This window comes from Tripterygium wilfordii, chromosome 9 (assembly GCF_013401445.1).
Source record: "Tripterygium wilfordii isolate XIE 37 chromosome 9, ASM1340144v1, whole genome shotgun sequence".
Lineage (NCBI taxonomy): Eukaryota > Viridiplantae > Streptophyta > Magnoliopsida > Celastrales > Celastraceae > Tripterygium > Tripterygium wilfordii.
In genome coordinates, this window is record NC_052240.1 from 11,455,979 (window position 1) to 11,472,406 (window position 16,428).

General features: G+C 36.1%; 4 protein-coding genes across 9 annotated transcripts; all 4 read right to left on the reverse strand.

The window, feature by feature from the left end:
* Nucleotides 1–903: 903 nt before the first annotated feature.
* Nucleotides 904–3,931, reverse strand: LOC120005278 (protein CHLOROPLAST IMPORT APPARATUS 2). 3 transcript variants are annotated; one of them, XM_038854824.1, is made up of 3 exons: nucleotides 2,434–3,931; nucleotides 1,533–1,688; nucleotides 904–1,250 (listed from the first exon to the last, which is right to left on the reverse strand). In XM_038854824.1, exons 1-3 carry the CDS (start codon nucleotides 3,370–3,372, stop codon nucleotides 1,164–1,166), a joined length of 1,182 nt encoding a protein of 393 aa, XP_038710752.1. In that variant the 5' UTR covers nucleotides 3,373–3,931; the 3' UTR covers nucleotides 904–1,163. The 3 variants fall into 3 exon arrangements, with proteins under 3 accessions (XP_038710752.1, XP_038710753.1, XP_038710754.1); XM_038854825.1 differs by having other exon boundaries at nucleotides 958–1,255; nucleotides 2,434–3,905; XM_038854826.1 differs by lacking the exon at nucleotides 904–1,250 and having other exon boundaries at nucleotides 1,533–1,683; nucleotides 2,434–3,927.
* A 1,345-nt stretch (nucleotides 3,932–5,276) lies between these two features.
* On the reverse strand, nucleotides 5,277–8,532 carry LOC120006488 (protein At-4/1). 2 transcript variants are annotated; one of them, XM_038856540.1, is made up of 10 exons: nucleotides 8,239–8,532; nucleotides 8,075–8,155; nucleotides 7,885–7,965; nucleotides 7,575–7,680; nucleotides 6,983–7,038; nucleotides 6,748–6,825; nucleotides 6,363–6,436; nucleotides 6,136–6,269; nucleotides 5,946–6,041; nucleotides 5,277–5,547 (listed from the first exon to the last, which is right to left on the reverse strand). In XM_038856540.1, the coding sequence occupies exons 3-10, from the start codon at nucleotides 7,945–7,947 to the stop codon at nucleotides 5,402–5,404; spliced, it is 753 nt and encodes a 250-aa protein (XP_038712468.1). In that variant the 5' UTR covers nucleotides 7,948–7,965; nucleotides 8,075–8,155; nucleotides 8,239–8,532; the 3' UTR covers nucleotides 5,277–5,401. The 2 variants fall into 2 exon arrangements, with proteins under 2 accessions (XP_038712468.1, XP_038712467.1); XM_038856539.1 differs by having other exon boundaries at nucleotides 8,289–8,531.
* Nucleotides 8,533–10,240: 1,708 nt separating this feature from the next.
* LOC120006035 (loganic acid O-methyltransferase-like) lies at nucleotides 10,241–11,059 on the reverse strand. Its single transcript, XM_038855913.1, has 2 exons — nucleotides 10,526–11,059; nucleotides 10,241–10,375 (listed from the first exon to the last, which is right to left on the reverse strand). Exons 1-2 carry the CDS (start codon nucleotides 11,057–11,059, stop codon nucleotides 10,241–10,243), a joined length of 669 nt encoding a protein of 222 aa, XP_038711841.1.
* Nucleotides 11,060–12,464: 1,405 nt separating this feature from the next.
* LOC120004743 (loganic acid O-methyltransferase-like) lies at nucleotides 12,465–14,818 on the reverse strand. Of its 3 annotated transcripts, none has more exons than XM_038854031.1 (4): nucleotides 14,686–14,818; nucleotides 13,990–14,078; nucleotides 13,140–13,805; nucleotides 12,465–12,996 (listed from the first exon to the last, which is right to left on the reverse strand). In XM_038854031.1, exons 2-4 carry the CDS (start codon nucleotides 14,068–14,070, stop codon nucleotides 12,646–12,648), a joined length of 1,098 nt encoding a protein of 365 aa, XP_038709959.1. In that variant the 5' UTR covers nucleotides 14,071–14,078; nucleotides 14,686–14,818; the 3' UTR covers nucleotides 12,465–12,645. The 3 variants fall into 3 exon arrangements, with proteins under 3 accessions (XP_038709959.1, XP_038709958.1, XP_038709960.1); XM_038854030.1 differs by having other exon boundaries at nucleotides 13,990–14,118; nucleotides 14,686–14,804; XM_038854032.1 differs by having other exon boundaries at nucleotides 13,990–14,112; nucleotides 14,686–14,768.
* Nucleotides 14,819–16,428: the final 1,610 nt, after the last annotated feature.

Consider the following 16,428-nt stretch of genomic DNA (forward strand, 5'->3'; position numbering starts at 1 on the left):
CTCAAATTGGATCCTGCAACAGCTCCTAACTCAAACTCATTTTCCTTCTTGGCCTCAAAACGAAGCCCTGAAAAGGATATTCAAACATTTGAAGGACATATTAAACTACAACCAAAAAGGATGCCGAAGAAGTCTTCCTCATTCAGGGATAGCGGACCGACTATAGAATCATGTTCAATTAAAGAAAAATATATATGAGAGTAGTGAAATGAATTAGTTCCTTTAATAGGCAGGGTTTTGAGTTGTTGAATGGAGCAGTTTGAAATGGAATGGTGAATTTTTAACAAGTGGAGATTTACTTTAATTAAAAGATGACAAAATTTGTTTTAGTTGGGTATTTCGAGAAGCATATTTAATTGTTAAATTTACTAAATTATCCTCTACTATCTTCCGCATTCAGGGATTCCGAACTGGCCATAGAATCATGTTCAATAAATGAAAAATATATATGAGAATAGTGAAACAAATTAGTTCCTTAGTAGGTAGGGTTTTGAGTTGTTGAATGGATTAGTTTGAAACGGAACGGTGAGTTTTTAACAATTGGAGATTTGATTTACTTAGAGAAGGACAAAATTTATTTTAGTTGGGTATTTCGAGAAGCATATTTAATTGTTAAATTTGAGTTCTTATAAGTACTCAAATTTTGTGTGTGATTGTGCCCAATTGTAATAGATATGGAAGGAAAATTAGAGATTTTTTAGGTTTATTTTTTGAGCACATTAGTATATTTGTGTTTCATAAGTGTGAGTTTATCTCTAGACTCATAGTTGCTGAGTTTGATTTTCACTGAAAATAATATTATTGTGGCCACACGCTAAACTTTAGCTTGATTTACGCTGTCGTGACGTGAGAAACTTTTGTACATGAAGGCATGACGACCAGCATATAAACACATATTAGATGTCTAAAGAATAAATCCATATGGTGCCATTTTCGATCACCCAAAAAAACGAATAATTTGAAACCGATGAATACTCCAACTAATAAGAGAAACAAATACACACCAAAAAGTTGGTCTATTTCTCTATTTTCTCATCTTCTAATTTGGTCTCCATCTTTATCTCCTTTTTAGTTACTAGAAAGGGAAGGAAACAAGAAAAAAAAAACTAATAAATTATTAAAAACAAGAGAAAACAAAAAGATGAAAGGATTAATTGTGATGTTCACAACTCTAACAGGCTCTTCTTCTTCTGTTTCTTTATCACTTCTCTTCTTTTACCATTTTGCTTGAATGAGGCCTCCTCACAAATCTACCCTGCAAAACATGTGTGTATATATACATATATACATACACACACAAAATATTTAGGAATCAAAGTGAATGGTACAAATATAGTATAGTTCTTAGGAATGAAGACAATGTTCAAGTTTCCAGGCTAATATATATGATTTATTAAAGAAAATTATTGACCAAAGATATATACTTTATACATTTTAACCCAAATACAATTTATAAAGAATATTCATTTTTAAAACAAATTTAAAAAATTATGCATATAAATGTTGAAAAAAAAGGGGACTTTTAGTATTACCTTCATCCTGGGCCGCCGATCAGCGTTGACTTTTCTGACTTGGTACCTGATCTTTTTAGAGAAGAGACGTGTACGCCGCTTCTCCTTGTAGCGCAACACACTAGCTTCTCTCACTCCACCACTCTCCGAGAATAAATCAATCTGTGCCAACCTGGCCTGCCCAATAATTTGTAGAACACAATGATTCAGTGCTCCGTGACACATAACAAACTAATCGGATCGCAAGGGCATTAAAACGACAGTAACTAATGACGTATTCATGCAATTCCTCCCAAAGTAGCAATATTAGGGTATGTCTGGTATTTTTGTTTTACAAGCGTTTTCTGTTTTATTTTTCAAAAAACCATAAAATATTTTAAGAAATACATATGTAAGAAAACACGGAAAAGAGAAAATAGCTTAAATTTTATCAAAAAAAAAGAAAAAAGAAAATAGCTTAAATTACTTGAAAATAGAAAACCAAAAAATAGATTTTTTATTTTATTTTATAAAAAATGAAACTAACCCTAATTATGCCAAAAAAAAAAGACCAAAAAGAAGAAGTCCAAAGAAGAAACCCTTTTGTTTTTGTTTTCTTATAAGGGACATTAATAAACACCCGAGAAAAGGCAACAACACAAAATACAACTTTAGGGTCATATGAGAATCATATATATATATATACATTTGAAATATGCCAAAATCAGAATAAGTATATACTCTCTTATAATTTTTAATGTAATCAATTAATTATAATAGAAAAAAGTAATAGCAGGAAAAAAATAATACTCCTTTTACCATGTCAGTGAAAAAGTCCACAGGTTTATGGGTCCCACAAACAACCTTGGGAGCTAAACACCGACAATCGAAGAGCTAAAACCCAGAAACAATCAGAACAGTAAATGAAGAAGAAGAGACGTACAGAGACATCGTTTCCGTTGCAGGATGGAGATTCATCGGAGAACGGCGAGCCCTTGTCGGACCAAGCATTCAAGACGTCGTCGTAGTTCAATTTCAATAGTAATCCCGCATTCGCTGAATTTTCTTTGGCCAATTCTGGGCTCTTCGAATCCACTTTCTTTTTCTTCTTCTCGCCCGATTTTGAATTCGAATTCCAATTGTTGTTTTTGTTGAGTCTTGGAGAGATTTGATGGACATCCACAGTCGGAAAACTCCACCAATTCCCGTTATCGACATGTCTGAATGCCCTAATTTCTCTCCTTACTCCGAACCTAAACCCCAAATTCCCGCCAAAACCAAGTCCAATCGGAATGGAATTCCCACAATTGTTGTCGTTGTTGCTGCTGCTGCTGCTCAGATTCCCCATAATACTATCAATTCCCTCCTCAATTTCCTCATCTAGAATCGACTCTGCATCGAAATCCTCACTGTACTCCTCGCAAAAACCAATCGAATTCGCAACGGAATCAATCTCCCCGCTACTCTGGCAGCTGAAACTGGCTAGCTTAGACTCAATTCGGGAATTAGGTTTTTCAGGGACTGGATGGTGGAGCAAGAAGCCGCAGTTGTCGAAAACCCGAAAGGGGAGTAGCAAATCCGAAGACTCCTCGAAGAAAGACTCATGGGGCTTGGTGAATTTGTGGGGTTTCGTGAGGTGTTTGATAGAGAAGATGTTGGGGTAGACATTGGAGAGCAGAGCAGCTGCTTCATTGTAGGTCTGGTTTGGACGTTTTCGAGGAGTTCGAGGCTTTCGGGTTGTGATTGCTAATGGAGAATTACTTGATTCTGTGACTGTTGAAGAAGGGGAAGATGTTTGTGATGTTCTTGTGCAGGTGGATGTGGATTTCACCAGTTCAAGGTCCAATCCATATGCTCTCCCACTCCCACTTAAACAAGACATCTTGACAAACCCAGAAAAAGTGAAATACAGTTTCAATTCAAGCTCAATAGAGTTTCAAATGGGGCATTAAGGAGTGTAGTGATTGGAGGGGAATTGCAAGACCCGATTGGAGAAGAAAATGCAAAGGCTCAATAGGGAAAGAGAATCTTCTATGAAAAAAGCGGAAAAACCCTGTATAAACCCTATAAAAAGTGCAAACAAAACAGAGAAAAAGCCAAGAATGCTTAAAATATAACAAAAAAAGGAACTGCCCAGAAACTATATATATGATCAAAAATCATTCTTCTTTTCCAAATTGGGTTTTGAAGAACAGTGATAGAATTTAGCAGAGAAACAGAGACAGAGAAGAAGATATATACAGAGCATGTAAAAGGGGAAGATCCGTTGGGATATCTGTAGAGACCAGGCATATATAGCAGAATGAAGTTACTGAAGTGAGAAAGTGTTTGAAGAGATGAGATGATAACAAGAGGAAGAGACAACAGGCTCACAGTTGTGGACCACTGTAGAGTTTTCTCTCTCTATCTCTCCCTCTCTCTCTCTCCTCTCCTTCACTGATTATTTACTCCATTGACCCTGCTCTCATAGTACAAAAAAAATGAAAACATGCCTGACCTGGGTGGTCTAGTGAAGTGGCATTTATGTAATTACATCGTTGTGATAAGGCTAATTTGGTCAAAATAATGTGTAATCCCAATCATGGGCAAGCATGGATGTCCTGCTTGGATAATCCCAAGTTTTGTTATCCACCCATACGGCCATACCACCTGCAAACTTGCAAAGTTCCTCTTGAAGATATTATGGGAAAGATTTCTTATCTGCTGATGTGGCAAGAGATGATTGGTTGGCTTGGATTTTGTAGGGCTGACGTGGCATGTCAGTTAGTGAGACTCTGGATTTTCACGGGAAGGGGATTTTGGGGTTGTGTAATGATTAAAACTTTTTTGGTGTCTTTTGTCAATTGTGGGGGGGTTTATTTGTGGCGTATGGAGATCATACGTTGGGCTTGTTAGGTTCATTGGCTTGTGATTACAAAATCAAACTCTTTTAGGGTTTTTTTGCTGCACACTTGTCCCCCCTTTATTCGTAGGAAAATTCAATGAGGAATAGTAAAGAAAAAGTCATTGAATTTACTTTCCTGTTGATTTTTGTTTCCATTTTTTATTTTCAAAAACAAAATTATTACTTTCAAGAGGGGGAATAAATCATAGAAGGACAGGATGAAAACAAGTTCAGAAATAATAAATAAAGATGAACAATGTGTGTGATAAGGTGATTTCTAGGGTTTGGGGTATTAAGGTTATTTTCAAAATATCCAAGACATCTGTAACATAGATATTTGTACTACTATTCTTCTTTTAAACTATCCTATAGTTGGGAAATTACTAACACAACCATGAATATATTCATCCTTCATTCATTTAATTTATACATTTTAAGTTGTCCACAAAAAAAAAAAAAAAACTGTGAATTTCTTTTATGGTTTAAAAGGGGAACACATAAGATTGAGAGCAACTAGGGAGGTCAATGTGTTGAGGGAGAGTTTGGTCATTTCATTTACTTGGAAGAGCATGTCTACACTGACAAATGACAACACCTTATCTTTTTAGAAGGATGATTTGGAAATTCCTTTGAAACTGGATAAATAAACACCAGAAGAACCCATACAGGATTTCCAAGGAATTCAAATTTCAAGGGACACGTAACTTTCTTCTACCGCAAACAAACACCAAGGAAATCCCTTCATAAATGCAAAGCAAGCATAACTGGCAGAGTAGCATTCTCCCAGTAAATAAGAGTGAACTTCAAGCCAGATGAAAAAAAGAAAGAAAAAAAAGAGTGACCTTAAAGATCTCGTGTGCACCTTTCCTTAAGAACTTTTACATGGGGAATAAAGAAAGCAGTTTATCCCATTGCTGAAAGTAGCAAAAATTAATTGCATCAATAAGTTCCCCAACAGAATGACCCAATTGAGACTGCTAAAACTAGCTTTCTGTGTGTCTAATCATAATCGTGACACACCACTCCTCTAGCCCTCTTCTGAATGAGAGAGCTTCCTTTTTAGGATCTCATTCTCCTTCCTTAGTTTCATGATCTTCACCTTCAGTGTTTCAACATGCTGATTGGAAGTAAAATCCCTTTGTTGTTCAACCTGCCTTGTTTTGCTCAACAGCACTGCAATTCACCAGTAAAATGATGTGCATTATATAGAAGAAGACTACATTGTTTCTGCAAAATAACGAATGATTCTACATAGTAGAGCTGCAAATATTTTTCTATATGTCTACCCTCGTGTCTAATAACCTCAATTCTAATTGATTAAAGCAAAGGCTGAACATAACATGCCATTTCAAAAAGCACTGCTAAAAGTCACTTACAGGGGATAGAACTAATGGTATTTCTAGTCAAACCCAATTCTAGTGGGTTTGCAACAGCAGACTAATATTTGGCATCAGTCTTAGATTACAACATTTGCCCAACATGAACCATGGGTTATTTCGCATTTCCCTGAGATGCATAATGAAATGACATGTGAAACAGTGTTAATATCAGGGAAAACTAGAAAAACATACGTTCCTTTTCCAAGTCCTGAAGTCTCCTACTTAATGTAGTTTTCTCTTCCTGTTCAACCAGTAGACAATCCTTCAAATCCTGAATCTCAAAAAGATCTTCAACAGAATGATTAGAGAACTTATCAGCAGCCATATCATAAGAGCATCAATCGAGAAAATTCAAGGATGAGATGTAGCAGAGGGGTCTCACATTTTGACTCCTCATTGAAGGAAACCTGTTCTAATCTATTTGCCAAAACCTGTATGTGGGTTTCATGTGCTATTAAATCTTGGTGGAGCTGATTTATTGTTGCTTCATGCGTCGATTTATCCAGAAGGAGGCCTCTGTTAAAACACAAATTTCTCTTCTTTTTGTTGCAAGCAAAGTAATTTAACATATTTTGGCAAATCACTGTAGTCAGAACTCAGAAGGCTCACCTTATCTGAGCTTCATAGTCTGCAACCTTTGTTGCACAATCCTTCGCAAGTAATTCCATGGTCTTCAAATATTCCTATTCATGTATTTTGAGTTTTCAGTTGCCAGGAATCTTCTCAACAGCCAACCAGTCAAAAAAATACTTCAGATTCCCCAAGACAAATTCCGGAGGAAAAAAAATTTCTCCTTCAAATTGCACAAGAATCATATGTACGAATTCAGGTAGCATGGTTGTCCTACTTGTATATTGTAACGCATGTAAGATGTATATGTGTTAACCATCCAATTTTTTATGTTATCGATGTAAATATTGACAATCCAAAGACACATTTACTGACAATTGAAAGCCACATTCCAAGTGGTACATGAGTAAGATAAATAACTCACAGCTTCTTTACTGATATGTTCCTCACTCACTTTCTTCAGTTCTTCTTTCAAGCTCTGACATTCGGTACGCCATTCAAGCTGCATCTCGCACAAATGGTTACCATAATGATACTAACAAAAATAAGAAGAATATTGCTTCAAGTTTAGGTTAAATTTTTCATTATTAATCCATTCCATCTCTCCTACACCTTTTTAAATCAATGTCCCAAACTAATTCTGGAATAGAAATGCCAACCTGATCAACCAGATTCTTTAAAGAATCTGTGTAAAAAATTTTCAGCTGCTCATTCTCTAGAACATCAAGGAAAAGAAAAGTGTTTCAGTTGAATTCAAGACTACAACAGATGCATGATTGTAGGAAGATATCAAAAACAGGGACATATGTCAGCATCAAAGCTCAAAAAACATCGCAGCCATTGCATAATCAACGTAAAAGTTCTCTTCATCAGCTAAACTGCTTTGGTAGTTTTTATATGTATTCAACTTATAGAGACATAGAAATGCAACAACTGATTACCAACTTCAAGCATCATCTTATAATTAAGCATTCCAGATTATATCAAGCTATCCCACTTAAATTCCTAAAAACCTTTAACTCTTCAAAGAGAATGTCAAAAACCAAGTCGTTTTTTGTATGCTTGTTATATATTCGATTTATCGAATACTGAGATTCAACAATAACGTTGTTTGAGGCTATTACAAATGATCTCGACGGGTGAGATTCCTCACACACACAAATTAAGAACTACAATGACTGGCAGAGTCATATGTTTGTATGCTTGTTATATATTCGATTCATCGAATACCGACATTCAACGATGACTAACCTTGTTTGAGGCTATTACAAATGACCTCGAGAGCTTCTCTCTCTTTAGTTGCTGCATTACAACTCAATCTCAAAAATTGGATCTCGGAGACGCCACTCTTGAAATCCTGCGAAACGCATTGTTCGATTGATATCGAATTAAGAAACTAAAGAGAAAATCCCCGTTTTGTTGCCCAGAAAATTGCAGGAAAATAAACTGAAACCGGAATAAAATTGGTAAACAAGGAAACACCAATTGAGCCGCAATTTAGTAAACTGGCAATGATTTGATCATAATAAAACGAGAATGTTAAAATTAATATGAAACTTGCCTCGTAGATCTGATCGAAACTGGAGAGAAGGGAATCCAATTCTTGCTCAGTAATTGCCGCCATTTCCTTTTTTTCTCTCTTCTGAAATTCAATCAATCACATTTATTAATCTTATAAAATCACCCAATGGAATCCACGTCAACTCCTAATCTAACGGTTTAGATAAAGTTTTTCCCAATGGAGATCATACGTTGGGCTTGTTAGGTTCAGTAGCTCATACAATAGTGCTCTCCATGTCCATCTATGTCCTTTATAGCAGGAAGGAATTAACCTGCAATAGTTTCATACAAGCAAATCATCAAACACTTAGCGGACACTTGTAGAACAACCAGATAACACAACTACAACACTAACCCATGAATGATAATAATATGCCTTAAAAGATGGGCGTCTTGAATACTCACGTAGTCGGTTGTTCGGTAAATTGCCTGTGTTCACAGAGCAAAAACTATCAGCAGATTATACAAAGTGGAGAGAAAAAAAAAAACCTCAAACTGAAACACCCAATTCCTTTCACAATTCTGTAACCCCTTTATTGTTGCTCTGATGCAAATTTATTCGTTTCAACCTTTCAAAGCCCGTGCCACACTATTCAATCAGTCTCCTTTGCTAAATGTCAAACCTTGACTTATATGGCAAAGGGATTAGCCTTGACTGATATGGATGGCCTAGTGTGGTATACACCGTGTAAGTAAATTTCAAACCTTGATTTATGTGGCAAAGGGATTAGGGACTTGGGGTGAGTTGCTATTTTTTTTCACAATAGTAGCTCATACTCTTTCTTAAATCTAATCCTTGGACTTATTTAAATGATAAATTCATGAAACTTAATCCCAAATACAATTAGGGATAACAACGGGTTGGATACCATTCCAATTATAGAATACCAAAATTGTTTCCATTTAATGTATTCTATACCAAAAATGTTTAAAAAATCATTTAAATTTTCAAAATGGAAACCATTACAAAACTGTTTACTACTGAGTACCCGTTTATCATTTAACTTTTAACATTTTTTATTTTATCACAAATGTTCAGATAAATTGTTTTCAAAACGACAAATTTGAACCCTAATCCACTCCAAACTCAAATATGAAAACCGAATCATGCATTAAAAATAAAATAAAATAACATAATCAATAATTTAAGTATGATTCTATTAATACTAAGAAGTATGATTTATCTTGAAATGCTATATAATTAGCACAATAATTCTATTAGTAGTAAGTATGATTTATCTAGTAATGATATATTTAGTACAATTCAAATTCGTATGATTTATAGTTTTATTAGTATGATTATATAAATGTATAATTCAATTCTCTTTTTAAATATAATTTAATTTATGGTGTTATTATAGTATGAATGTATGATTTATCATTCTACTATATTATTTTTATTTAATATGATTAATCATGTTATAATTTAATAATTCATTTTTTATTATACGGTTCGGGTATCCTAAATTCGACATGAAAAACAAAACCTGATCCAAAACCATGATAATTGAAATTCAAAACTAAAACCATTCTAAACCCTATATGATCCATTTTTGGATTTTCAATGGATCAGCTTGGACCAATTGTTTTTCATCCCTAGATTTACCCAGGACACAATAAAGGATAATGATTGCATATTACCATAAAAAAAAAGTGTCTCATTAATTAAATGTCAAACCTTCACTTAATTAAAAATCTCATTTGGTGTTGAGTTTGTAGTTAGGCACAAACTAACTCAAGTGAGGTCACCATATTGACAATCCCTTTTGCATCACCACCTTATATTTTAGATTGGCTAGAAAACACTCCATGTTCAATGGATTCACTTATTCAAACTCTCAAGCCATTATTCAGCATCAACGTAATAAAATAGAAAGAATCAAATAAATACAACCATTTACATGCATGTTTAGATAACCCTTGTGGAACCATTCATAATACATTAACTACTTTGGCATTTGCATGTAAAAGAGTTTCTAATAAACCACCAACATATTATGAATCCCGAGTAGTTCAGTTGGCGAACTGGGTCGTATATAGTCTCGAACCCCGAGTTCGAGCCCCATCTCCTTCCCCCCATCAAAAGGAAAAAAAAAAACCACCAAGATATTTATACACAAGCACACATGAAAGTATACTGCAGGACCTTGATTCACAAGCACATGACTCTAAAAAGACATTGTTCAATGATCAAGCATCATTTCGTTTGAGAAGGAGAAACAACTCAGCCACTCCCTTGTAGCTTGTTGACTCTGAAAATATGCCTGAGTCTATGACTTTCTCGGCGTACCGATCAAACAGGTCATTAGTGATATCATTTCCGAAGTGTTCACTAATTATACCTTCCAAACCAGATCTCAACTGCAGACTGTGGTTTCCATTCTCTCTATGCTAAAACAAGCATTTTTGTCTATCAACACCTTCAATTCTTGTGGAATTGCAATGTACAAGGGCAAGTTGAAGGTGTCCACCTTTGCTTCACTAACTAATCCCTACAGTGAGATGGAAAAGACCAAGAAAAAAGAAAGATCACTTTTCAATTGCTTAAGTAATTTATATACAACTATATATCACGCTATGTGACGCATTTAGAATCCATTACAATGTCATTCAACATATCAAATTTTGATGAAAGATGTTACCTCTTTGACCATGTCCATGAGGGTGGCTCCAAGCAAATCAAAAACGGCGTCATAATTGCATGGTGAACAAGGAACCCCATCCTGAAGGCTCGGTAACAGAAGGGCCATGAGCCCTCCATGGACAACCTCTTGCGCTCTGGCATTCAGAAAAGATGTGATGTCCTTAGCAAATTGAGTTGAGTAGGCCTCAAAAACTTCTTTTGGGGCATTTGTGTAATAAACCTTCCCCTTGTTGTATGCCGGTGAATCCTTGTCTAGCAAATCTTTTGGAACTTTTGAAAGCCAATGAATTGCATATGAAGAGTGGACGAAATGGAGAGAACTTTTGGGAAACAATCGACCTTGAAAAGCACCAGGCACGGCAGCAACAAAATATTGCCTATCCAAAGGAAGATTCTTGAAGAGAGTATTGAAATCATTAGAGATTTGGTCATTGAAAAACGCTTGAAACTCAACTACTTTTTGAGAGGTGCCGTAAGATTGGTACTTCAGTTGTACAGAATCCAAGATGTTTTGCACTGCAGACACCTCCATTCCAATTGAGTCCCCTCCTTTACTTCTACTCCTTCACTTCCAACTCCCTTTCACCACATTATCTTGTGAAGAACTATCTACTTCATTAGTCATTTGCTCTTCTATAGTTGGTTTAACAATTTCACCCCCACCCTCCAAACTACTATCATTGACTTGTCTCATTGTTAAAGCAGTGTCATTCTTCTCTTCATTCCCCCCATTGTCCCCCACGGTCTCCACTTCATTTACACCCACAACACCCACATTCTCCAGTTCGTTAACTTCATTATCTCCCCCAAACTCCACTTCATTCATCCCTACACGCATTGGAGCCTCATCTCTACTGCCAATGCGAGACCCTTCCTTATGTTGCCCTCTTTCAACTGAACTAGTCGCACCCTCAGTACTACTTCTAGAAGGCCCAGAAGAGACCCTTGGTATAGCAATCCCTGCACGCATCCATGTCCCGTAAGGTAATCTTCCTTTACCACTCTTAAAATCCCCCATACACCCCTCCACACACTCACGATCTGAATGTCCCAACCTACCACACGAAAAACAGAAAAGAGGAAGCCGTTCGTACTTGAACTCAATAAACCGATCACCCTCTCCAAGATTAACCATCACACCTCGCAGCAGCGGTTGATCGATGCGCATACAAACTCGCACCCGAAGAAAAGAATGCCAGCTCAGTCCATCATCATCAGTGTCTACCATCAATACTTGCCCAAGAATTCCAATAGGTAGAGCCTTTCCTCCATTTCTTTGATTACCATTGTGGGATCCTTCCAAACTTTCCCAATAGATTGCTTAAAAGCTTCCAGATTGACTTTCTTCGATGTTAAAATCCTCCCCACCAGACATCTTCCTGCACGTTCCATTGGGAAGGATTGAAGATCATCCACCAAATTGACTGTACTTTTCTCCAGATCTGATAACTTCAGCCCATGTAGTCCATCAGCCATCTCCCCTGCCATAATATAATACTGAAACAAAACGAAACCAAACAGCCACCGCCGTTGGTACAACCCAGGAAACCCTAGACAACCCTCAGAACCCTTCATTTCTCATTATTTTAACGCAGTCTCTTATTAATTATCAATCTCTTATTACACTTAGTCCGTAATTGTTTTAAGTGATGGATTGTAACAATATATTCCTACTTATGATGGAAGATCTCAATACATATATATACAAATGAATAACGGATTGCATAAGTTGTTTTTGGCATTACCAACACAAGTTGATTGGATTGACAAATTCGGTTGATTTAGACATATATGTGTCCAAGGTTCGATTCCAATCGCAAACATTTTTCTCTATGGTATTTCAAAAAAAAAAGTTTTTTTTGGCATTGATTTTCAAAATTATCAACATTAATAGAGTTTTTAACAAGCCACCAAGATATTATTGATACACATGCACAGATAAAAGTATTTTATATAGCACAAAATGTGAGAAGAAGACTGCCAATAATATATGTTAAAGGACAAACAATCTTGAATCTCGTCGTCCCCATCTCCCCGAGAGGATACAGGAGTCTTTCTGGTGCTACAGGACCTTGATTCAAAAGCACATGACTCTTCTAAAAAGACATTGTTCAATGGTCAAGCATCATTTCGCTTGAGAAGGAGAAACAACTCAGCCGCTCCCTTGTAGCTTGTTGACTCTGAAAATATGCCTGAGTCTAGGACTGTCTCGGCGTACCGATCAAACAGGTCATTAATGATATCCTTTCCGAAGTGCTCACTAAGCATACCTTCCCAACCAGATCTGTACCGCAGCAAAATCATAGATTTTATGGCAGCTGCATCAGAAAGTCCTTGATCACGGACTATGGTTTCCATTCTCTCTATGCTAAAACAAGCATTTTTGTCTATCAACACCTTCAGTTCTTGTGGACTAGCATTGTACAACGGCAAGTTGAAGGTGTCCACCTTTTCTTCACTAACTAATCCCTATGGTACAGTGAGGCGGAAAATACCAAGAAAAAGAAGATCAAAGTAATTTATATACAACTATATATCATGCTATGTGAGGCATTTTGAATTAATAACAATGTCATTAAACACTTTGAATTTTGATGAAAGATATATATTACCTCCTTGACCATGTCCATGAGGGTGGCTCCGAGCAAATCATTTACTGCGTCCAAATTGCATGGTGAACAACGAACCCCATCCTGAAGGCTCATAAACAGAAGGGCCATGAGCCCTCCATGGACAACCTCTTGCGCTCTAGCATTCAGAAAAGATGTGATGTCCTTAGCAAATTGAGTTGAATAGGCCTCAAAAACTTCTTTTGGGGCATTTGTGTAATAAACCTTCCCCTTGTTGTATGCCGGTGAATCCTTGTCTAGCAAATCTCTTGGAACTTTTGAAAGCCAATGAATTGCATATGAAGAGTGGACGAAATGGAGAGAACTTTTGGGGAACAATCGACCTTGAAAAGCACCAGGCACGGCAGCAACAAAATATTGCCTATCCAAAGGAAGATTCTTGAAGAGAGTATTGAAATCATTAGAGATTTGGTCATTGAAAAACACTTGAAACTCAACTACTTTATGAGAGGTGCCGTAAGATTGGTACTTCAGTTGTACAGAATCCAAGATGTTTTGCACTGCAAAGAAAGTGTTGGGACCAACAGAAGATCCCAAATCCGCAATTACGAATCTTTTAGGAGAACAAGATGAAAGCAGTTGAATCACATCAAGCTTTTCAGCAATCCCCTGATTTATCAAGTCCTTCACCTGCTCCAGTCCTCTTCTCTGCCAAAATTTCCATGAATATCTTTCTTAATCGTTATTATCATCACCCAAGCTCATTATATGTCATCATCACAAATAAACCTTTCTTTGTGCCTTCAAAGATGAAACTATTTATGCCTTCAAAGATGAAACTATGTAGTTGAAACAAGTCATGCATGGTAACATATAGCTAAGAAAAGAGTACCTGCCCTGACGAGTTGCGGAAGTAGCTGTACTGTCCATCTCCTCCGTTCATAGAAGCTCGCACAGTAGTTTCCATCTCCATCTCACTTTCTTATGACACCAATTTGATGCAAAAGAATCAAGGCTGAAGCTTTAATAGTTTCATACAAGCAAATTATCGAACACTTAGAAGACCCATAGCAAGACCAATCAGAAGTTCAGGAAGAAGCTATAGTGTCACAATTACAGCAAGATCACACAATCATAACACCAACCCATAAATGAATAACACACAAACTAGCAGCACACAATCACAGTCACACGGTAAATCTTAAGGATATAAACGAAGAAGCTGTTTGATAATTTGACTGAAGTTATCTGTTTGAGGACGAGGTCTATTGTGACTGTTTCCCAATGCGTTTGTGTGTGAGTTCCAACTCAAAAACGCACGGCGTCTTGGGCATACGGGGCGAAACCCGTTTGGGGTGTCACGCAAGCGTTTTCCGGTGCCCGCTGAAGCACCATGGAGATGCTTTCACACGGGAGGCACAATCGCGGGTTTTCGGGTGTCAAAAACGCCCAGAAGATCAAAGAGCCCAAACAGAATCTAATCCAGGATTCGACAATAATTCACATATATATGGTAGAAAATAATTCTGTATAAACTCAACCATCAGCAAGAGCTAAATATAAATTTGCTACTCGATCGAGCTTGTACCTGCAAATAGGAGAGCCCCCTGTTAACCTCTTTGTTCTACTAAACTGATCCCAATCGTCCGAATTGTGAAAATTAGGAATCCTTCCATATGAATCTCACTCAATCAATTCATAATAAGTTGCATTGTTTGACCGTTGTCATTTGGTGAGGTCCAGACATGCTATTTTATTCATATTGATGTATACATATAGGTTTTCTCGCGTACAGACCCCTAAATGATAAATATTTATGGATTTCTAATATCAACCTTTGAATATGACCAATTGCCAATGTGATTAAAAAGTTGGGTTGAAATCCAAGAGGTAATGGTAGCCCTTTCTCTTAATTGTGGTTTGTCACCACAATCGCAATCCTTTCACCGAATATTCCCGATTGAAAGTGGAGATTGGGAAGATTTTTGGATGAGTTTGGTTCTAGATTAACCGTATTGTTATTTTTTGATATTTTTACGGTATAATCTTAAATGTTGGTTAGACCGAACAGTTAAAGATTAAATGTGATCAAAAAAATTGGGTTGTCTTCTCAATCCGAAAACTTCCATTGTCATGGCCAATTTTTCCTTTCACCGTTACTCAATGATGGTCAAATGGATGGAAGGACCAATCATAACACAAAAACAAAGTACAAGAATGTAAAAATTTCAATTTCAAAAGGAGGGATGCATGTCGAAATGACCGAAACCACATAGGGTGTCCATGACATTTGTCCTTCTCAATATTGTGGAAAATACAATAATACGTAAACATTAGATGGAGAAATTCAAAGTATTAGTTATGTCATTCATGAAGATATATATTACTGTGGTACATATGATGGTTATCAAAAATTGCTCGTGTAAGCCCATTTAAAAAATTGTTCCCTTTGGGTCCTAGTTTACATAATTATAATATGGATAAAGTTTATTGTCTCTATGTAATGACGTTTTACTTGTGCAATTTACGTGACATCTCCATTAAATTTGTTAACGGATGTTATTCAGTGGGAGATCTGCTAATAGTGATTGAATTATCGGGGGTGAATCCAATTTTTTTTGAAACATAGGGCATGAATAAATTGTTGACAAAAAATAATTTGATGTTAATTTGACTTTTTTCATATTAATTTGATTTTTATTTTTGATAAAAAATTGATCAATTCGTAAAATCAATCAAAATATAAAAATAATCTTTTTAAAAAATTATACCATGTTCTAAAAATAATCTTTTTAAAAGATTTTTGGATGAGTTTGGTTCTAGATTTATTAATTCTCAATTCTCTATTTATTTGTTGACAATCAATTTCCCAACCCATTCAATGGTCTATTCCTAGATACACCGAAAGTGTTTTTAATATAAATCTCTGTTATTCCTAACACTCGGATTAGTATATTGAAAACCCATTAAGAACAATAGAAATCATTTAACGATTGCATAAGTCATAAACCGATATTCCTATGGTTCATGCAACCTATGTTCTTTATGGATTCTTACAACCCTAGGAATATCCTTCCGGTCTCTACCTAGACTCAAAATCATTCAAATGGTGATCAAGCATTTGAAAGTAATAAGCATATCCACAGAAAATCAACAACATATCCACAGAAAATCAACAACATAAAAAGAGATTCAAGAATAATAATCCGATTTCATTCAATCTTCAAAGAGGGGTTCCATTAGGACCCCTAGTTAGAGGATTAGTTCCTTATAACCAAGGAATACAACTCAAAATCCAAAATGACATTCATTAAATACAAGAACAAGGAAG